Genomic DNA, 18,035 nt, shown 5'->3' with positions numbered 1-18,035 from the left:
TAAAATTGAGCTTAGTATGTATGTCACATAAATATGCGCATAATACAGCCCATTTTTTGAGCCTCAAACGCTAAAATAAAAGTTAAAACATGGATGTAGTCTATCTGTTACTTTATATTTTTCCATCCAAATAAACTGATTTAGATTTAGCCTTTCTTTCATAAAGTGGACATCTACACGATAAGTTTCGTGGTGGGCTCCCATACCAGCAAAAAGATAAAGAACGGAACAACAGAAACGCCACATCAATGACCTACAAAGGAGACACAAACAGCTCTCTATGATCGACACTATTGACTAGAGATGACAATAGATATCAGGAGGAGAATCAGATATGCATTCAATATCGAGGAATTAAAGTGCAGTAAATCGTCACTTTCGCGTATGCCTCCTGCTTCTTGCAGTCTCCCTTTAAAATGATCGCTTCACTATCTTTCTTATTTGACTTAGACGTGCATAAACTCGAGATATACGTTGTTCCCCAACATTTTCCCTTTTTAAGTATGACGGGTGATAATATAAATGGGGGTGAACCCAAAGGGATTGTTGGATGGGCCATTTTATGCTACGTTGTACATCATACAATCAGCGCAGTTTCCTAACTACCAATCGCTATCTGTTTTTATGGGAAAAAAGAGGCGACGCATGCAAAGAACCCCAGCTATCCATTTAAAGACACGGCTCGATTTAATTCCTACACTTTCGTTTCTCGGCAGCATTTAAAAGCATCGCATACGATCTTGGTGGAATCCAACAAACGTTATCATGCCCAGCGAAAAAACTTCACAAACCACTGAGGACGACTTTCTGCCTCGCATGGCACCACTCAGTGTGCCGTGGAAACGTCGGCTTCAAACTGCAGCAGGTTGGTGTCATGACAGCAATGCATCTCTGAATAACTATGTCGTCGTCATCGTCGTCGTTTGACAGCCTTCTTATTATGGCCAACTCATTCCAAACTCATTTCGGACAATCCAAAAAACTATGTATAGTACTCTTTTGGGGAATCGAGCCAGCCCTTTTCTTTTGCATATTCCTATTCCTCGCAGCAATTCCAGTGTTCTGGCCTTTAGCTATTGCCTATGTTATCTGGCTGTGGATGGACCAAGCTCCTATACGAGGTGGCCGGAGAAGAGAGTTGGCTCGAACCTGGTCATATTGGCGTTATTTTGCTGACTATTTCCCTGCAATTATCACCAAGGTATTTTCAAGTACCCAAAATGCAGTTCAAATCATTTAAGTAGTTATCCTTGCATAAACGAATTACCAACAGGAGGCCGACTTGGATCCTAGCAGAAACTATTTGGTAGGCAAAGCAATGTCCTAGTTAGTTATTTCGTAACCCCAAAATTTGACCTCGCTTATCTGATGATGTATCAAAGTTTGGGTAATTTGCTTTTTTAAGGTGCTACACTGTTGCACAGGAGCCCGTGCGTCATGCCTCCTTTCTCGTCACTCATTTTGCTTGACATTTTGCGATCAAAATGCGTCTATAGCTACCATCCCCACGGAATCATTTCCGTCGGTGCTATCGTCACGTTTGCCAGTGAAGGCAACGGATTTAGCAAGCACTTTCCCGGTATAACGCCGTCATTGATGACGTTATCCAGCAATTTCAAAATCCCTTTCCATCGCGAGTACATTCTGGCTCTCGGCATGTGTGATGTCTCCCGTCAATCATGCAAGAATGTTTTAAAGTCAGGAGGCCCTGGTCGGTCCATTGCTATTGTAATTGGTGGGGCGTCTGAATCGTTGAACGCAAGGCCTGGTGTGATGGATCTGACCCTAAAAAAGCGTCTTGGCTTTGTAAGAATTGCATTGGAAACAGGTGCTAGTATGGTTCCCGTCCTCAACTTTGGCGAAAATGAGTTGTATGAGCAGGTATCGAATGACGACGGATCATGGCTTCGCAAGCTACAGACAAAAACCCAGCGTTTAGCCGGGTTTACACTGCCATTATTCCACGGCCGTGGCATTTTCAATTGTAAGTAATTCTATTTGAATCACTTTGATAACGGAATAAATCAAAAGGCTAACAACGGACAACTTTGCTCAATGTAGATGATATTGGACTCTTGCCGCATAGACGACCTATGCACGTTGTCTGTAAGTAATTGATAGAAGGGTCCAAAAGTCTGAGTGATAACACTGCTAAGTATAATGAATCCGAACAAAAATAGTTGGCGAACCAATCCACCCTCCTTTAGGAGTATCTGACGAAGAAAAGGATCAAGTGGTACGAGAACTGCATGACAAATACATGCAGAACTTGAAGACTCTGTACGACAAATATAAGGATGAATATGCACCGGACAGAGTTAAAGATATTGAATATGTCGAGTAAAAGCGATTGGATAATTTCTTGTTATTAAACTAGATCCTACACTGCAACATCTCCAAATCCGCTAAAGTTTATAAAATATGTGATTGTGTATATCTAAAGTATCTATTTATAAGCGGACAGCGGGTGTGAGGTGCGTTGGGGCGTTTCTAAAGGTACTACTGGACTGACTCATCACAATGAGGGCACTGCAGCAGGTTTAGCGACAGTTTCAACAATAACTGCATGATCCTTCCAATATGTCACTTGGACCAAGAGTCTGCCCGCAACCTCTGGTTTTGTTGTCAGCGCCCTGGCCAACTGCTTCCCGTTACGAACAAAGTATAAATCGGTGTGCTTCAGACGCAATCCAGGGCAATAGTCATTCTTTTTTCGATATGAAAATTATGGTCACAGATGCATTAGTGAACCATTTGGCAAGTCGAGTGATCCATTCCCATGACCATGCACATACATACCATTCCATCACCAACATACATGATCCTTCGGAAAGGACCATGGGTAGCAATGTACCGATCCAGTTCTTGGCCTATTTGTATTCATCATGCTGTTAGCAATGGTACAGGATTCTGGAAGAAGAATGCCTTCAATCTACTGGACTTGTGCGATTATCATACCTTTACAAATATTAACCGTGCATGTGTTGGGACAATTATGTGGCGCTTCAGTTGACAGAATCCGTCTGTTGATACGCAGCCTGCCTTGATCATCCGTATATGCGGGATTCGTAATGATGTCAGAAACAAGATCACGGACACCGTGGGCCTGTATGCAAAATAGCAGCAAGTCAGCCTATGATCGACAACTAATGACGGTACACATTACGCAATTTGATGAGTTGCAATATATAATGTCGTACACGCAAGATAACGTCTATGAAAAACGTATTGGCATCTGACAGGATAAGGACACGTGTATTGCTTGCTCGAAGGGACTCGAGTAGCTCCAGGGCAGATGGAACCTTGGATATGGATTAGTACGAGTATTCAACATTCCAATTGCATGCATCAAGTACATACCATTGGTACCCTCTGCAGCACTTTTTCGATATCATCGATTGAGCTACCACCATCCTGTATTTCACACAGCGTTTGATCTCTGTATTGTTACAGTATGTTCATATAGTCATTAGGTGCTCAGTGCTCATGATATATAGTTTGTTTTATCTTGAGGTTTTTCTTACATTAAATCCGTCCACTGCATTCTTTGTGCGGAAGGTGGCAACGAAGCCCACTTGTTAGGACAAAAGTGTTTGCAAACAGTAGCATCGCTATCAGCCTCAATTAGGGACCTATTATATTCATGTCTATCAGTTTGCTGAGTACTCCCAAGTCGAAGAGCTACTTGCGTGAAGTTACCAGTCGAAATCAAAAACTGCAAGATCTTGAACCGTCATTGTGTAAGGTGGGAAAGAGAACAAAGTGAGAAGAACATGCAGATTTTGGCTTTCCGATCCGTTTTTAAAATACCTCAAGCATCGGCGGCGGCACGAGGGCCGTGTCAATCCGGATTCGCTCGGCGCTGTGTGTGCGTGTTTTGAACCAAGAAACAACCGCACGTGTACTACATTCTTGATTCCTGTTTGAAAGCCATAATGTCGCTTCGCCGCAGTGGTCGTCTTATCAAAACAGCAGTAAAAACCGATCAGGTGAATGAATCAAGGCCGATCATAGCAGAAGAACAAAAACAAGAACGACGCCGTGGACGATCGCCACCTTCTGTGCCAACCGCAACAACGACAGTCAAGACAAAGACGAAAAAGCCGACGACGCCGATCAAGCGCGCCAAAATAAAAAACGAACAACAGACATTTGACGAGCCTCAGAATTGGCGCACTGTGTATGAGCGGATACGGGAGTATCGAACAACTGTAACTGCACCCGTTGACACTATGGGCTGCGAACGGCTTGCGGAGGACAAAGTGCCGGAAAAGGTTCGGCTCTTTTTGATTTTCATGCTATCTGACATAAAACGAGAGCATTTTATTTAACTATCGACCGGCATACTTGTAGGTATCGCGGTTCCAGACGTTGGTATCGCTGATGCTATCCTCGCAAACAAAGGATACGGTGACGAGTGCAGCTGTCAAAACTTTGCAATCGTCATTGCCAGGTGGTTTGACGTTAAACAGCATTCTACAAGTGGATGAAAAGGTTCTAGATAGTTACATCAAGAGTGTTGGATTCCATAATCGAAAAGCAAAGTACGCGGGCAGCGAAAAAAGGAAATGTGGGTAGAGGTGGCTCTGGTCAAAAGTTCTGATAGAGCTTCTTTTCAAGGTATATCAAGGACGCGGCTGTCATTTTACGAGACACGTATAATGGCGATATCCCGAACACTATTGAAGGGCTGACAAGTTTACCCGGCGTGGGACCTAAGATGGTAAGAACTGTACTTTAAGGATAAACGCATGAACTGAAGCTTATTTCTGTAATTTAATTAGGGATATCTCGCTCTGCAATGTGCATGGAAAATGTAATATAGCACGATGTTTGATACATAAGTTGTAATAACCTACAACGGGTATACATTTATAGAAATGCTGGCATTGGCGTTGATGTACATGTGCATCGGATCAGCAACCGTCTTGGATGGTGTGACACTGCCAATGGGCTACCGGAAGATACCCGAAAGGTACATAGCAATTCACTAGATCTTTTATTTCTCTTGCTCTTTATTGTATGTGCTTTATGTGTTAGTAACCAATGTTATCCTTAGCAACTGGAGTCTTGGTTACCGAAAGAATATTGGCGACCCGTCAATCCTTTGTTGGTTGGCTTTGGACAAGTAACATGTCTTCCCCGGGGCCCAAAATGCGGTGAGTGCCCGGTTAGCGAATACTGCCCGTCTGCAGTTACAGCTGTAAAGAAGGTCAAAAAGGTAAAGAAAGAGGTGACTGTCGATCCGGGTGATCATCATGTCAAGGTCAAACTCGAGGAAGATCAACATGATGCCAAGACGACTACATTTACTGGTGAACACGAGCCAAAGCTGATCAAGACTGAGGACAGTCCACTAGACTGGTGATAGACACGGGACATGTCTCGATCTTGCTCAATGAGACAGAAATAGAAGCTGGTTCGTTGTTAATAGTTACATGACTGTAAAAGTTTGTCTTCAAAATAAACGTTGATCAGGTGGGCTCTGTGGTATCCACATCGCCTGCAATCCTTTTTTGTCGCTATTCTCTCGAGTTAAAGAGGGAAGTTACACTGTAATTGCCTGTTGCTGCCAAGCTTGATTTTTCTTTTTCTTTTTGGGTTATATTTTGGGGAGAGATGTTGTGTATGTTTCAGAAAAGGTGACCAAGATGAGGGAGAAAAGTGAAATAGTAACATGATGATAATAATAGTAATAATTTACAGGATGTACAGAGTAGGTAAACAGTAAGGAAATAGGGGATGGATCAGGCTCGAGAATGCGGTACATCATTCTGCTGGCCTTCTACGAGATGAGGCACATGGCGATCGCCTCCATCGCTTGAGCCTTCTGGCCAGTATCCTCCTTGCTGGTGCTGCGGATAGCCACTGTATTCCTCTTGTAACGCGCTGGGATAATATGGCACGCCGGTAGATGGTGATGAGTACCGAGCCGATGTTTGTGGCGATGTGTCCTCGTAGTAAGCACCGCCAGGCGAAGGTTCCCGATAAGGCGCGTAGTTTACGTTCGGATCTTCCTCACCGATCTTGCTGACCGGCCGTAATGGTGCAACCAGTGGACGTGCGTTGCTCGATGCAGCACCGCTGCTGCTGCCGGGAGACATGGATCGGGCCGCTGCCATATCTGGGTAATTGGCATAGGGGTCATCGAGATCTTCGCCGAATCCGTTCTTCTTTTGTTGCTTTCGTCGTCTTCGGAGAAGGAAGAACACGAGTGCCGCTATTTTTTTTGAGAATTGGTAAAGGGATACCCAGTGCGTGGTGTAAAGATACCAAGCCATTAGTTCCAAAAGTCTTTTGCCAAAGAAAAAATTAGCGCTTTCAGTATGCCTTACCTAAAATGCCCAGACCGACTACTCCACCAACGACACCGCCGGCTATAGCACCAGCATTGGTTTGGTTCTCTCCAGAATCACTCCCTTGGCTAGTTTCAGTTGGGCTAATAGGCGTGTAAGATGTGGATGTGATGGTGTATACATTGGTTCCAGAGCTAGTAACGGTAGTCACATGGACTTCAGAAGAAGAGGGCTGCGGCTGCTCGCTTTGGCTAGGAGACTGTTCCGATGATGATGAAAGTGACGGTGACGGTGATGGCGGTGTAGTGGTGGTAGTAGTATTATCAGCAGTAGTGGTTGGGGCAGGAGAAGGAGTATTATTATCTGTTGTAGTAGGTGGGGCTTCATCAGTAGTAGTTACCGTAGTAGTGATGGGTTCTCCACCACTGTCAGATGATGTAGGCGGATTGTCTGAAGAAGTGTCTGGAGGGGGCGTAGTAGTCGGCTCCGGTGAGCTCGTAGTAGGTTCTGGATCCTGGAGTATGTTTCTATAGTTATATACACTGTTTACAAATGAATTCAAATATATCTTTGCCATACACTAGAGGTTGGAGGAGGCGTATCGGTAGTCGTGGGCTCAGGGCTTGAGGTTGGCTGAGGTTCGCTGGTTGTCGGCTCCTCAGTGGTGGTTGGTTCTGGTTCCGGTTCCGTGGTAGAAGTTGGTGGAGGGGCTTCGCTTGTTGTAGGGTCTGGGGCGGGCGAGTAGTCACTCATGACAGAGCAGGAGAGGGTGAAAAAGTGGAAGAAGAGGCAGAGGAAAAGGAAAAGAGCAAGGGAAAGGGAGAAGGTTTAGATAGGATTTGACATCGAACGGATACAAAAAAAACTAAAAGAGGGCTTGCAGCAGCAGCATCCATTTTGAGTAATTTCTTTAGCCCGCAAGTCGCACAACAGTGGTCAGGCTTGTTCTTTTTTCGAGCTTTTTCTTTAACTCAGCATTGCTAAGTTAACCGCCTTTCTCTTCTTTTTTGTATGTTCCTTGTGCTATATAAGAGCATTGGTTTGAACCTGCACACTGCACGCACCGCGGTTGTTTAATGAAGAACGTGGAGGGGGAGACTTGCGTGAAAGCCGCATGGCTTCTACTGCCGTTTTCTCGCATTTGGGCCAAATATGGATGGAAATGGTCAAAAATAGACTTGGCGTGCATTTATGTCGCCTATTGAACAAAGGGATGAACTGTTCCGTGATCTTAATCTCTCCGATAAAGGTTCTTTTCTTTGAGTAACACAGCACGTCGCGTCTCGTTGTTATACAAAGGTGATGTTGTAAGTTACACGCAGAAACCTTCTATTCTAATCCTCTTGATTCTGCGATGTCACATTAGAGACATGCCGCAGAAGCTATTCAGTCGCTTGCATGCTTTCTAGTTGTGATGCGTTTCCCCTTAGGAAGTGCCGTCTTCTCAGCAATCCTCTTTTTAAAAGATCGGAGTCAATGTACAACTTTGGTTTTCAACAGAGCACGGTTCACCCTGTCCCGCGCACGCGTTTTATTGTTCTTTTGTTTCCTATTTTTTAAGAAAAGGTTCGAATGCGACGAGAGTCAAGTTAAGCTAACGATCTTCTAGAGTGCATGATCGTCTTGCGCCTCAAAACTCTTCCTCTGTAATATGCACAAGCGTGTGCTGTATCTTGCTTTCGTGGCTAATTGAGTGCTTTGATTTTTAAAGAAAGGAGAGTAAGGTTGTGGTGATACTCCCCCCCAGGATCATTGTGGGATGTGCCCGCAAAGTAATACTGGGTGAATTGCGAGCTTTTCATTTAAGCACGGAAAAGAGCGGAGTTTTTCTCATTGTTACCCATCAGAGGATTTGAATTGGCGCGCTCCCATTCCATTGTATGCAGGGTTTCTTTGGCTGCGCTGCAGCTTTCTTGCTCGACCATTTTCGTCGGTGGGTTGGTTGCATATCATACAATATCATCAAGTAAATGTGATTGCAAGTGGCTTCTCTGAGCATGTTTAGCTGGCACTACTATGCTTAAGTTTATATTTCAATTGCAATATCTATCTCAGTTTGCGTCAATCAAGTTTGCGTTTTATACTAGTCACCATTACGTCAATAGGTCTGTCGGTTACCATAACAGTCGTACATCTAATCGCTATATTACCCGAGGAGCTCATATATATCAAGGCAACAATAAAGTGTATGCCAGCTCTGGCTTTAGAAAACGAGCGGGACTTACGTAATATCGCGCGAACTTGAAATCATTGTTTTACACTGTGCTCTCTTCGCCACAATAAGCAACTGGCTGTGCTTTTCTCAAATTGACCTGATCTTTTTCCAAGAGAGCTTTCTGTGAGTCGCTCAATCCGATTCATATAATTGGATTTGGAACATGTAAATGATGGTTGAAGCATTTTTACTGCTCGGTAATTAAGGTGCTTTGAGAAACACAACTACTGTATGATGATCCTCCTTATACTCAGTGTTTATCTGGAGACTTGGGCCATTTGCCGGCAACAGCTCTTAACATTCATTGTTTTTTGTACGAAGGTAATAGTCCCATTCTCTTTCTTACGATAAGAAACCCCGTTGTTGTGTTGCGATTGCTTCAAAATGGTCTGGTAATGAAAGCGTTATATCTTCTTAACGCTTTTTGGATACGGCGCGCAAATATTTGCCATCAATCGTGAATTGCGTACAACAACAACGTTTTCAAATTTAAGATAACTTGATAATACTGTACTTTAAGCTGAAATCCAAGGAAGTCTGAAAAGCTCTTCATTGCTATATATGAAAGATCATGCTACCGCTGCTATTGTTACTTCAAGTTGAAAGTTATGCAATCGCTCAATGCTTTCGTCAGACATATGATGAGTGGGACGATTTTCAGTATAACCATCATCTCTGCCCATAGGTTATTTGTGGTAGAATCGCTGACGACAACATCTTCCCAAGCATCAGCGCAGCTCATTATCAATTTCCACCAGACGTTTGAAACATACAAGCATGTGCCATCGCTTGCTTGAGAGAGTCGTGCTAGAATGGAATGTGCAACTTCCACTGGTTAATTTCGCGATAATATCGATACGGTTATCATTGCGCGCCACTGCTTTTGCTCTTGCGTCTTCGAGCTCTTCATGGCACCATTGATGATATATTGCTGTGCAGGGATGTGAACTTGCTGTAGAATGTTTCAGTCCCTCGTCGTATGCCTCGATTGCACGTATTTGATATCCGTACGTAGCATAGATATTTGCTTTACAAAGATATCCAATGGATGATATTGGGGCGTACCCGATCATTCGTTGTGTATCTGCAATGGCTGAGTAAAGCTTGCCTTGTATTGAGTAGGCATAGGCGCGAATCTCCAACAACTCGAGCATTTGCGCATTTCGTCAAGTGCAGCGGATGCCATGTCGATAATTTGTGAGAACCTCTTGCCGACAATGATGGCCTTATTGAGATTACAAAGTGCTGTTTGGTATGGCACCAACCTAATCGCGTGGATACGTGGTTGGGAAGCTGCGCCAGAATCCGTCATCGTTGCTCGGTGGTTGATTTGAAGAAAAAAAATTGTGACATAAAAAAAATTGGGATGGAGTCTCTGTACATAATATGCAGGAATAACTCATTGATGTATTTGAGAGTAGCAGAAAGTACGCTTTCGCTTTATAAAATGTTTTGTCGTCGACTTCACATGCAGAAGGATGATTCAAAAGAAAGATAGGATTATGCTTAAACAACAGCAGTTGAAACTTATATCAACGAGCTACAGATCTTGAAGTAGTCCTGCTACATTGGTCGCGTAGCTATGCTCGCTTGAGATTTAGTAAAGATCACGAGTCTTCGTCGTTCACGCATCTCTGTTGTTGCTGGACCTTTTCAATGTTCGAGAGCCACATCCTATTGAGCTCCATCTCAGCAGATTGCATACAGCGAATCAATCCTTATGTCGAGCTGCGTAAGTCGAATTTATAGTAGAATCCTTCTAGACAATTACATTACACTCCTGCTGCACTTTCCGCTGTATTAACTTGCTGGGAACATACTGCATGCCCTTCGTGATCAGCACATCCTGTTATACACATTTTCCTTTATATATTGCATTAAGATAATCTCGACGGGGCTGGCGAGACAGTATTGTAAGTTCAGTTAGCATAGCTATTTATTGTAATCTCGAGCTACGAAGTTTGTCTTTGACTCAGCCATTTACTGCATAGAGAGAACGTCGATCAATCATCACTGTTTGAAGGATGTATTGCTTTGCGGATATAAGCTCCAGCTATTATCCAGAAGGCTACTAATGATAATAAAGAGCTTTTTTTTTTGCTCCAGAATATCCAAGTGATTATGGAAGCTCCGTTTCTCGCTAAGTGCATTAATTCATGTACGTTGTTCGGCTCAGCGGAATTAAGACCGAGGAGCGCAAAATTATATCAAATTATGTTGCTTTCTGCTGACAAAGTTAAGGCTGAAGCTACATGCCTAGTTTAGTGCAAGTAGCTCAATATGCACCAGATACGATTATTTTGGAGTGCATAACAGACGTATGCACACTTCGCCCATTGTTTATGCGTTTAGGCTTAGTACACATGTTGACTCACAACGCAACAGTCACCAACTGCAATTTTATGAAATGACAACCTTAATAAGGTGAGCGGATTTCAACACCCTTTTTTTCTTTTCATTCTCCACAAATCTACCGTTACTATGGCAACTACTAACAACTGGTCTCCAGACAGCTGGAAGTCCAAGCCAATTGTCCAAGACGTCACTTACGAAGACGAAGCTCATGCTAAGCGAGTCGTTGACAAATTGGGTCGCTTGCCTCCCATGGTGTCAACAACAGAGGTATTGAATCAAAATCGCGGAATTAAATCAACTTTTCATCCCTTACTGATCCGTGCGCTGTTTTTCTTTTGCTGTGCTAGATCGAAAAACTTCGGGAACAATTGAAACAAGTTGCCCTGGGTAATTCGTTCCTACTTCAGGGTGGCGATTGTGCAGAGCTGTTTGACTATTGCTCTCAGGTACGTATACTATCAAAGGGAACAATTCTGTCAAAAGTTTTTTGTTGGTGTAACTAACACATGATCTACAGGACCCTATCGAAGCTAAACTTAAAGTGCTGCTCCAAATGTCCCTGGTACTGACGTGGGGTGCTCGAACATCGGTCGTACGTATTGCTCGTATGGCTGGCCAGTATGCAAAGCCTAGAAGCAAGCCTACGGAAATGCACGAAGGACAGGAGATTCTTTCGTTCAGAGGTGACAACGTCAACGGTTTCGATCCTAAAGACCGCAAGGCCGATCCGGAAAGATTGTTGGGGTAATAATACTTTGTATATGCGGAAGAGCCATATGATGCTACGATGCAGGATGATACTGAGTACAGATCCAATTGAATTAGTGCGTACTTCCACTCTGCTGCTACTCTCAATTACGTGCGAACACTGCTAGACTCTGGATTTGCAGGTATAGTTGAATGGAACAATATGGGCCTTGTTACTTGTGTCCAACTCATTGTTTCCTTTTATAATCCTTGCTCGCCTAAATAGATCTGCACGCGCCATCACAGTGGAACCTCAGCCATGTGCGATCAGACGCGGTGAGAGGCGAATACCAGTCCATCGTAACACAACTCACCGACGCACTCGATTTCATGAAAACTGTGGGTGCTGATAACGGCGGCAAAAACAACGCTTTACGATCTGTCGACTTCTTCGTTTCGCACGAGGCACTGCTTTTGGAATACGAATCCAGCCTGACACGTTTGTTGACATCGCCTTCTACTAACACCAAAAAGTACTACAACACTGGTGCACATTTCTTGTGGATCGGTGACCGCACGCGCCAGCCTGACGGTGCGCATATTGAATATATCCGAGGCATTGAGAATCCAGTGGGTCTCAAAGTTGGTCCTACTACCAATCCAGAGAACCTTGTTGAAATCCTCAATCGAGTGAATCCCAACAAAGAGATCGGCAAAGTAACTCTGATCACTCGCTTTGGAGCGGACAACGTCGAACAGTATTTGCCGCAACACATTGAAGCAGTCCGCAACGCTGGCCATATCCCTGTTTGGGTATGTGACCCAATGCACGGCAATACCAAGAATGCCAGCGGTGGCATCAAAACGCGTCATTTCGTCGACATTATCCAGGAGCTTTCTCAAACGTTCAGAGTGCACAAGTCATGTGAAAGCAAGCTCAACGGCGTTCATTTCGAACTCACAGGCGACTCCGTAACGGGTACGATACAATTTGTGAAAGAAAGTGCGAGCGTGAACATTGTGGGGTGAATTGACTGAATAACAATGTATGTATCTCAATGTTTTGTTACAATGTAGAATGTGTGGGTGGCTCAATGGATTTGACAGATGAAGATTTGTCGACCAACTATCAGACATACTGCGATCCACGCCTTAACTACGAACAATCGCTGGACGTCGCTTTTCTGATCGCAAAGTACTATCAGAACGAACGAAACAATAAAGATTTCCCAAGTCTGTAGATGGGTTGGCTGGTCCTCCAATTGAGATCGACAGAAACAAAAAAATACACAACTAAATAAAAAAAAGTGTCTATTGTTTAAGTTACGTTTAAATAGCATCAGCATCAATGTCTATAAAATTTTGTCGTGAGGGAGACTCATGCTTATGAGCTTCTAAGTAGCTCTTTGATTTTGCCTGTGTCGATAAGTGTTTCCACGAGACGTTCACTAATAGCAATAAGATTAGCAAAGAATGTCCACGGTATTCATACAATCCCGGGTTATAACGACTTACTGAGGCAAGTATGTACGGTCTGGATAGAAGACATAGTCAAGCGATACATGGTTCAGGTTTGCAACGTTAGACATGTAAATATCTGCAAACTAATGGCGTTTTCCATTGATGCTTAGTATTACTGCTGTTAATCCTCATCCTTTACCGCACTAAAGCTTTTACCAAACTTACTGTACGGATCTTGTTTGCAAAATAAGTAGGATTTTGGTAAGTTCGGAACACACTGCCAAAAGACCGGTTGAACACGTTTCGTAACTCGTGTCGGGCATTTCGTCTCTCTGATGACCATTCATTAATCAGGTTTTCGAGTCTACCATCAACATCAGGTTGTCCATAATAACTTTGTGCTTCTACGATAAGACGCTCGATACGAAGTAACCAAGCCAAGCTATGACGATAGCTTGAGGTATTACGGGTCTCGATCTCCGCAGCTAGCTCGTGAATGATAGCACCCGTACGCCATCCTTGTTCCACTGTAGGATCTATCAGATCCGAAAAAATGTGATCGCCAAAATAGAGTACCTTTTGTCTGTTTTACAAACCCCCACAGTAAATTCCAAAAAATTATCAGCATTTCTATATACAATGCATATTGTTCATATACACAGATACCACCGATAGAGTATAGATTTACCCTGACCAACCGGTAATGCGGCTGAAATCTGTCAAGTTTCCGCCCTGATAAACTTCTCCTTTCTCAAACTTATGCACTGGATCCCACATTGGTTCTCGCACTCTTCGGAATGGTCTCCTTGACCGGTAGAAATCAGGCTTTCTTGCTGATACGATGACACAATCAAACAAGTCTCGCCAATCTGGACTGGATGTTAGGTATTGCATACCCTTATCACTAGTATTAAAGATCAAATTAGTCAGTAATATGTGTATGTTTTTTGGCTTCTTTAGTGTTCTGTCCCTTTTTTTTTGAAAGAATATAACATACATGAATGGTAAGCTGCTATTTGTCAGCAAGAATGTCTTTTTACCATTCTTTTTAAGCTTTTTAAGAAAATGGACGAGCTGAGGCGACTTTTCAAGATAGTTTGGTATGTCGCTAAGTACCGCGTGATGTAAGCGCCCTCCAATTCCGAATGCGCTATTCATGTTTGATCCAGTGTGCAAGATCCGTGCCGCTTGATTCAAGTCATCGGATAGATATCGCGGGTGGAAACTACAGAATTTATATATCTCTGTGAAAAATCAAGTTTAATATAATTTATTTCTGTAGAAAAAGTATTACCTGATGTTATGTCTCTTGAAATATTGTTGCACATCGCTAAGCAAACAAGCCTGTCATAAAGATGGGTATTTAGAACACATTTAATATATGCTCAATGAAGAAGTCTTTTTTTTCGATCGCGGTATATGTCAGCACCTGAGGTATGGAAAATAAGTCATTAAGCTGAAACATGTTGGTCTGGAGATAACGCGGTGCAATATGCGTTCCATTGTAATAACGGATGACTTCTTCCGGATCAGACACACGATCTCGCCCAGCTATATTAATCGGATCCCATTAATTGGAATAGCGCGTGGCACACACACCCATCCTACTTACCATGAACTGTGTTTAACTGTATGTTGGCATAGCTATCTATTTTCATCAGCCAGCCCGTATTGATATCTGTGCAGGTAAATCATCGGTTAGTTACATATGACAATATCATTTGGTCGTGTAGATTCAATACCATAGTGAAGTCCTCTAATTGCAAAGGATGGATCGAACTCAAGATCTATAGTAATCGGGGTAAGTTAAAAAATCGAATGAATAGTTTGGATCGAGCCAGATAATATACCTTTGATATGTTTTGGATACCGTAGCATGTCGACCAAAATATCACGAAGTATATCATAGATTGTTCGGGAAAGGTTGTCGGTATAATTTGCTAGTGTATACTGGATACCGCAAAAGGATGATAAACCGCTTGTTACTCACATATTTAATAAGAGGGAGAAGTAAGCAAATATCGTACATCGTAATCAAAGCCATAGACTTCAGTATATTTAAGGTTGAGCTCGTTGTTAATAAACCTATATATAAGCCCTGTTAGTTATCTCCTCCTTAGAAAAAGCGGCATCAAAAGTAAGTAGGACAAGAAAAAAGTAGGTAAAAACGTACACTTGGTTTGGACTAGTAACGCCAAAACCGTAGATTGCCTGAGGTAAATGCTCATGCGTCTGTATTCCGTGTTGGTTATGACTTTCATACTGATCTGTTATGCCACTGACCGAGAAGATCTTGGCGTGATCGCGTTCAGCAGCGGCAATGTGTTGCTGTTTCTTATCGGCGAACTCTTTTCGTAGTTGTTCGATAATGGCGACACCATTGCTGTTTTCGCGTCGTTGAAAAGTCAATCGCGAGCAACGACTAGCAATTAATCGCAGCACTCTTTCCTTTCGCCGTAACACCGTGAACATTGCTGAAGGAAGGAAGAAGAAAAATAAAAGTGAAAGAAGAGTAGGCGGGGGGTTTGACCGAAGCGCACGGATGAATTCATGCGCTGGCGGGGAAATGTTTGCCCTTGACTTTTAAAATAGAAAAGGCGTATTGTTGTCTTGCTTTCTGTAAAGCGCGTCGCTGTGCACCATCTTTCGCCCCTTGCAATACCACTGTCAAGGGCGATAATTATAAGTGAATCAAAAATGCAGATGACTGGACTCACCCTACATAAAAGCAGTTTAATCTTGGTGATCCAAAGATGGGAGCACCTGCCTACATATAGGAAGTGCAATCATGCATGACCTCTCCTTATAAATTTTGCTGCACAGCAGAAATTTTTATTGTGGTGTTACTTTTCCCTTTTCTGTCTCGTATGAAAACTTTTTTGAGTCATTATCTTTCATTTGTTTACCATGCCCACCCGATACTCTAAACGTTCTGCACGCAAAGATCAAGACAGTGAAAGCACGTTTGAAGAAGTAAATGGTTCTCCTGGAGTTGGCTGGATCGATAATCTAAATCAAGCAATTGACGATCTCCAAGTGAATCGAACAAGGTAAACTTGCGCGCGCCACTTCCTCCTTAAATCAGACAACCCCCTTTGCTTTCTTTATTTCAATAACACGTTTTTTATAATTCCCAAGTGTGCGAGAAGAATCACTTGCGTCGATCGTTACTTTGCTCACTCGCCACTATGCTGCTGGGCCACTGCAACCACGAAACGAGGAACTGTTGACTCTTTTGAGACGATCGTTGAGCAAATCGAGCAGTGCCAAGGAATCAGCACTGGCTGCACAGGCGATAGCGTTGAACTTTATCAGTCATGGGGACGCCGTGGATGATCAAGACGAACTATATCAACAGATTTTGCCTGCATTGAAAAAAACAACCAAGAATGCAGACAGCGTTATCGTAAAGTCCAACGTAAAGTCGTAGTAATGGGAACGAGAGATATCAAAGAGATAATAGAAATACGAAAACTTACGAATGTGTATACTGGCTTTAACATTTTCAGTGCTTACATACCCTTGGCTTGGTGACGCTCATTGCCGGATCAGATATCGATACGCAGCTCGTGCGCGACTTTGTATTCGACCTCATAGAAACGGATGGACAGGATTTCAATGTTGAAGAACTGTCGCCGCAGCATATAGATCAACTGATGTGCACGGGGCTGCGTGTATACGGCATTCTTTTTATCAGTACCTTTTACGAAGGCGTTGTGGACCCAGAGGCACTTTGGGAAGAGATTGAAAAGTAAGTGTGGGGATTCGAGTCAATCATCGGTGTATGTGTGCATGTGTATCTAATAAGCGGTTTTGATTTGTTATCTCAGAGTAATGCCAATGCACGAAGTTCTACTTGAATCAGGAGATAAAGACGTCCGCACCGCAGCAGGCGAGAATGTCGCAGCGATGTTTGAAATCTTGCGGATAGCTACATGCAGAGATGTGAGTGTCCATATTAGCATTATGCTTAACCCCACCATATATATACAAAAGCTGACGAATATATGCTTGCTGTTGTATTAAGAATGAAGACGAGGATGAAGACATAGAGCACAACGATGATTATCAGTACGACAATATGGATGAGTTATTGCGCACCTTACGAGAGTTGTCAGTGGAGAGCAGCCGACGGCAGAGCAAAAGCAGCCGTGCAGAACAAAAATCGATATTCCGTGATATTGTCAAGAGTGTGGAAGACGGCGAACCTCCCATTGAAGTACTCAAAATCAGTGACAGAGCTATCACATTTCGTGGATGGTGTAAGTAGTCAAACAAGCAGACGTTTTTTTTTTCTTGATAACAGTGGTAGTAAAGTGTTCTTCTTATTGACGTTACTTTAAACATATCTATTTTTTATGCAGCCAAAATTTTGATCTTAAACGCTTTTAGAAATATAATGGGTCAAGGACTTCATCTTCATTTGCGGGTAAGTTTGTGCCACTTTAAAAACAATCCTTTATCTATTACAAATATGTGTTCCTTCTTTCTCATGTATACTAAATCACGCATACGATAGTCAAATGATCTTCTACGACAAATCTTCCGTTTTCCGGCTTGGTATTTTAGAGCAGGGGACGATGATTCAGACAACGACGACGACTTAAATCGCATGTCCAAAGTTGACCGGAAATACGTCTACGACGAAAACAAAAAGGCGCGATCAAAGCAGCTTAGAGACGCAAGAAGTTCCAAAAGGACCTGAACTGAACTCCTTAATACAAAGCCAAAATTCAATACTATATCACTATCATTTGTTGGCTCTATTCTTATCTTCCTGCGTATACCTCATCTTTATTTTCCTCGTCCACTACACATCTTCCCCTCAGAGCCAAAGAAAATTGTTATCACTACTACTACTACTATGTACTACTAGATTACTCATACAGTATATCCTATTATTAATAAAAAAGTATCTGCTACTTTGAGTGTATTTTACACTTATCTGTATAAATCAAGAAAAAGCACATGTAATAGACCGGTACCCATAGTGAGGACAAATTATACATAAAGCCTTCGCA

The 18,035-nt window shown here is 42.8% G+C and overlaps 9 protein-coding genes across 9 annotated transcripts; 5 read left to right on the top strand and 4 right to left on the bottom strand.

The window, feature by feature from the left end:
• Nucleotides 1–662: 662 nt before the first annotated feature.
• On the top strand, nt 663–1,603 carry BDB00DRAFT_540988 (uncharacterized protein). The gene is made up of 5 exons (XM_053117789.1): nt 663–865; nt 993–1,201; nt 1,274–1,306; nt 1,383–1,405; nt 1,497–1,603. The coding sequence occupies exons 1-4, from the start codon at nt 766–768 to the stop codon at nt 1,389–1,391; spliced, it is 351 nt and encodes a 116-aa protein (XP_052984075.1). The 5' UTR covers nt 663–765; the 3' UTR covers nt 1,392–1,405; nt 1,497–1,603.
• Nucleotides 1,128–2,351, top strand: BDB00DRAFT_801996 (diacylglycerol acyltransferase type 2A). The gene is made up of 5 exons (XM_053121918.1): nt 1,128–1,201; nt 1,274–1,306; nt 1,406–1,984; nt 2,062–2,106; nt 2,181–2,351. The coding sequence occupies exons 3-5, from the start codon at nt 1,438–1,440 to the stop codon at nt 2,342–2,344; spliced, it is 756 nt and encodes a 251-aa protein (XP_052984074.1). The 5' UTR covers nt 1,128–1,201; nt 1,274–1,306; nt 1,406–1,437; the 3' UTR covers nt 2,345–2,351.
• Nucleotides 2,352–3,837, bottom strand: BDB00DRAFT_801992 (phosphatase phospho-type). Its single transcript, XM_053121917.1, has 7 exons — nt 3,700–3,837; nt 3,525–3,632; nt 3,361–3,439; nt 3,201–3,302; nt 2,959–3,106; nt 2,800–2,870; nt 2,352–2,707 (listed from the first exon to the last, which is right to left on the bottom strand). Exons 1-7 carry the CDS (start codon nt 3,735–3,737, stop codon nt 2,516–2,518), a joined length of 738 nt encoding a protein of 245 aa, XP_052984073.1. The 5' UTR covers nt 3,738–3,837; the 3' UTR covers nt 2,352–2,515.
• Nucleotides 3,838–4,094: 257 nt separating this feature from the next.
• Nucleotides 4,095–5,293, top strand: BDB00DRAFT_751515 (DNA glycosylase; the record flags this gene model as incomplete). The annotated part of the gene is made up of 6 exons (XM_053118627.1): nt 4,095–4,274; nt 4,354–4,544; nt 4,621–4,723; nt 4,785–4,816; nt 4,879–4,975; nt 5,060–5,293. Coding segments are annotated over 6 exons (837 nt in total), but the record flags the coding sequence as incomplete, so codon positions are not given.
• Nucleotides 5,294–5,747: 454 nt separating this feature from the next.
• BDB00DRAFT_784338 (uncharacterized protein) lies at nt 5,748–7,049 on the bottom strand (the record flags this gene model as incomplete). Its single annotated transcript, XM_053120454.1, has 3 exons — nt 5,748–6,220; nt 6,336–6,810; nt 6,876–7,049. The coding sequence occupies 3 exons, from the start codon at nt 7,047–7,049 to the stop codon at nt 5,748–5,750; spliced, it is 1,122 nt and encodes a 373-aa protein (XP_052984071.1).
• A 2,190-nt stretch (nt 7,050–9,239) lies between these two features.
• Nucleotides 9,240–9,665, bottom strand: BDB00DRAFT_867933 (uncharacterized protein; the record flags this gene model as incomplete). Its single annotated transcript, XM_053126402.1, has 1 exon — nt 9,240–9,665. One exon carries the CDS (start codon nt 9,663–9,665, stop codon nt 9,240–9,242), a length of 426 nt encoding a protein of 141 aa, XP_052984070.1.
• A 1,220-nt stretch (nt 9,666–10,885) lies between these two features.
• On the top strand, nt 10,886–12,861 carry BDB00DRAFT_801972 (DAHP synthetase). Its single transcript, XM_053121916.1, has 6 exons — nt 10,886–11,133; nt 11,214–11,312; nt 11,384–11,610; nt 11,692–11,756; nt 11,840–12,532; nt 12,631–12,861. Exons 1-6 carry the CDS (start codon nt 10,993–10,995, stop codon nt 12,792–12,794), a joined length of 1,389 nt encoding a protein of 462 aa, XP_052984069.1. The 5' UTR covers nt 10,886–10,992; the 3' UTR covers nt 12,795–12,861.
• Nucleotides 12,862–15,589, bottom strand: BDB00DRAFT_801966 (5' nucleotidase family-domain-containing protein). Its single transcript, XM_053121915.1, has 12 exons — nt 15,188–15,589; nt 15,042–15,099; nt 14,865–14,964; nt 14,757–14,801; nt 14,627–14,692; nt 14,444–14,565; nt 14,309–14,358; nt 14,012–14,239; nt 13,703–13,918; nt 13,240–13,597; nt 13,069–13,157; nt 12,862–13,001 (listed from the first exon to the last, which is right to left on the bottom strand). Exons 1-12 carry the CDS (start codon nt 15,484–15,486, stop codon nt 12,938–12,940), a joined length of 1,695 nt encoding a protein of 564 aa, XP_052984068.1. The 5' UTR covers nt 15,487–15,589; the 3' UTR covers nt 12,862–12,937.
• A 5-nt stretch (nt 15,590–15,594) lies between these two features.
• On the top strand, nt 15,595–17,973 carry BDB00DRAFT_801938 (interferon-related developmental regulator-domain-containing protein). The gene is made up of 7 exons (XM_053121914.1): nt 15,595–16,064; nt 16,153–16,432; nt 16,524–16,765; nt 16,845–16,959; nt 17,042–17,276; nt 17,379–17,443; nt 17,534–17,973. Exons 1-7 carry the CDS (start codon nt 15,922–15,924, stop codon nt 17,717–17,719), a joined length of 1,266 nt encoding a protein of 421 aa, XP_052984067.1. The 5' UTR covers nt 15,595–15,921; the 3' UTR covers nt 17,720–17,973.
• Nucleotides 17,974–18,035: the final 62 nt, after the last annotated feature.

This window comes from Zychaea mexicana, assembly GCF_025766255.1.
Source record: "Zychaea mexicana strain RSA 1403 chromosome Unknown BDB00scaffold_7, whole genome shotgun sequence".
Lineage (NCBI taxonomy): Eukaryota > Fungi > Mucoromycota > Mucoromycetes > Mucorales > Lichtheimiaceae > Zychaea > Zychaea mexicana.
The sequence above is the reverse complement of the archived record's forward strand: the minus strand, read 5'-3'. Positions and strand labels throughout refer to the sequence as shown.

Bases quoted from the DNA above. Each gene is read 5' to 3' on its own strand.
- BDB00DRAFT_540988 (XM_053117789.1), top strand. From the start codon at position 766: ATGCCCAGCGAAAAAACTTCACAAACCACTGAGGACGACTTTCTGCCT. The intron at 866-992 runs GTTGGTGTCATG...AACTATGTATAG, and splicing joins TCGGCTTCAAACTGCAGCAG to TACTCTTTTGGGGAATCGAG. The intron at 1,202-1,273 runs GTATTTTCAAGT...AATTACCAACAG, and splicing joins TCCCTGCAATTATCACCAAG to GAGGCCGACTTGGATCCTAG.
- BDB00DRAFT_801996 (XM_053121918.1), top strand. From the start codon at position 1,438: ATGCCTCCTTTCTCGTCACTCATTTTGCTTGACATTTTGCGATCAAAA. The intron at 1,985-2,061 runs GTAAGTAATTCT...TGCTCAATGTAG, and splicing joins CGGCCGTGGCATTTTCAATT to ATGATATTGGACTCTTGCCG. The intron at 2,107-2,180 runs GTAAGTAATTGA...GAACAAAAATAG, and splicing joins ACGACCTATGCACGTTGTCT to TTGGCGAACCAATCCACCCT.
- BDB00DRAFT_801972 (XM_053121916.1), top strand. From the start codon at position 10,993: ATGGCAACTACTAACAACTGGTCTCCAGACAGCTGGAAGTCCAAGCCA. The intron at 11,313-11,383 runs GTACGTATACTA...CATGATCTACAG, and splicing joins TGTTTGACTATTGCTCTCAG to GACCCTATCGAAGCTAAACT. The intron at 11,611-11,691 runs GTAATAATACTT...CAATTGAATTAG, and splicing joins GATCCGGAAAGATTGTTGGG to TGCGTACTTCCACTCTGCTG.
- BDB00DRAFT_801992 (XM_053121917.1), bottom strand. From the start codon at position 3,737: ATGACGGTTCAAGATCTTGCAGTTTTTGATTTCGACTG. The intron at 3,633-3,699 runs GTAACTTCACGC...TGAATATAATAG, and splicing joins GCAGTTTTTGATTTCGACTG to GTCCCTAATTGAGGCTGATA. The intron at 3,107-3,200 runs GTACGACATTAT...TTTTGCATACAG, and splicing joins TCATAGACGTTATCTTGCGT to GCCCACGGTGTCCGTGATCT.
- BDB00DRAFT_801966 (XM_053121915.1), bottom strand. From the start codon at position 15,486: ATGTTCACGGTGTTACGGCGAAAGGAAAGAGTGCTGCGATTAATTGCT. The intron at 14,566-14,626 runs GTAAGTAGGATG...CGATTAATATAG, and splicing joins ACAGTTAAACACAGTTCATG to CTGGGCGAGATCGTGTGTCT. The intron at 13,598-13,702 runs GTAAATCTATAC...TTTGTAAAACAG, and splicing joins CGCATTACCGGTTGGTCAGG to ACAAAAGGTACTCTATTTTG.
- BDB00DRAFT_801938 (XM_053121914.1), top strand. From the start codon at position 15,922: ATGCCCACCCGATACTCTAAACGTTCTGCACGCAAAGATCAAGACAGT. The intron at 16,065-16,152 runs GTAAACTTGCGC...ATAATTCCCAAG, and splicing joins CTCCAAGTGAATCGAACAAG to TGTGCGAGAAGAATCACTTG. The intron at 16,433-16,523 runs GTAAAGTCGTAG...TAACATTTTCAG, and splicing joins GCGTTATCGTAAAGTCCAAC to TGCTTACATACCCTTGGCTT.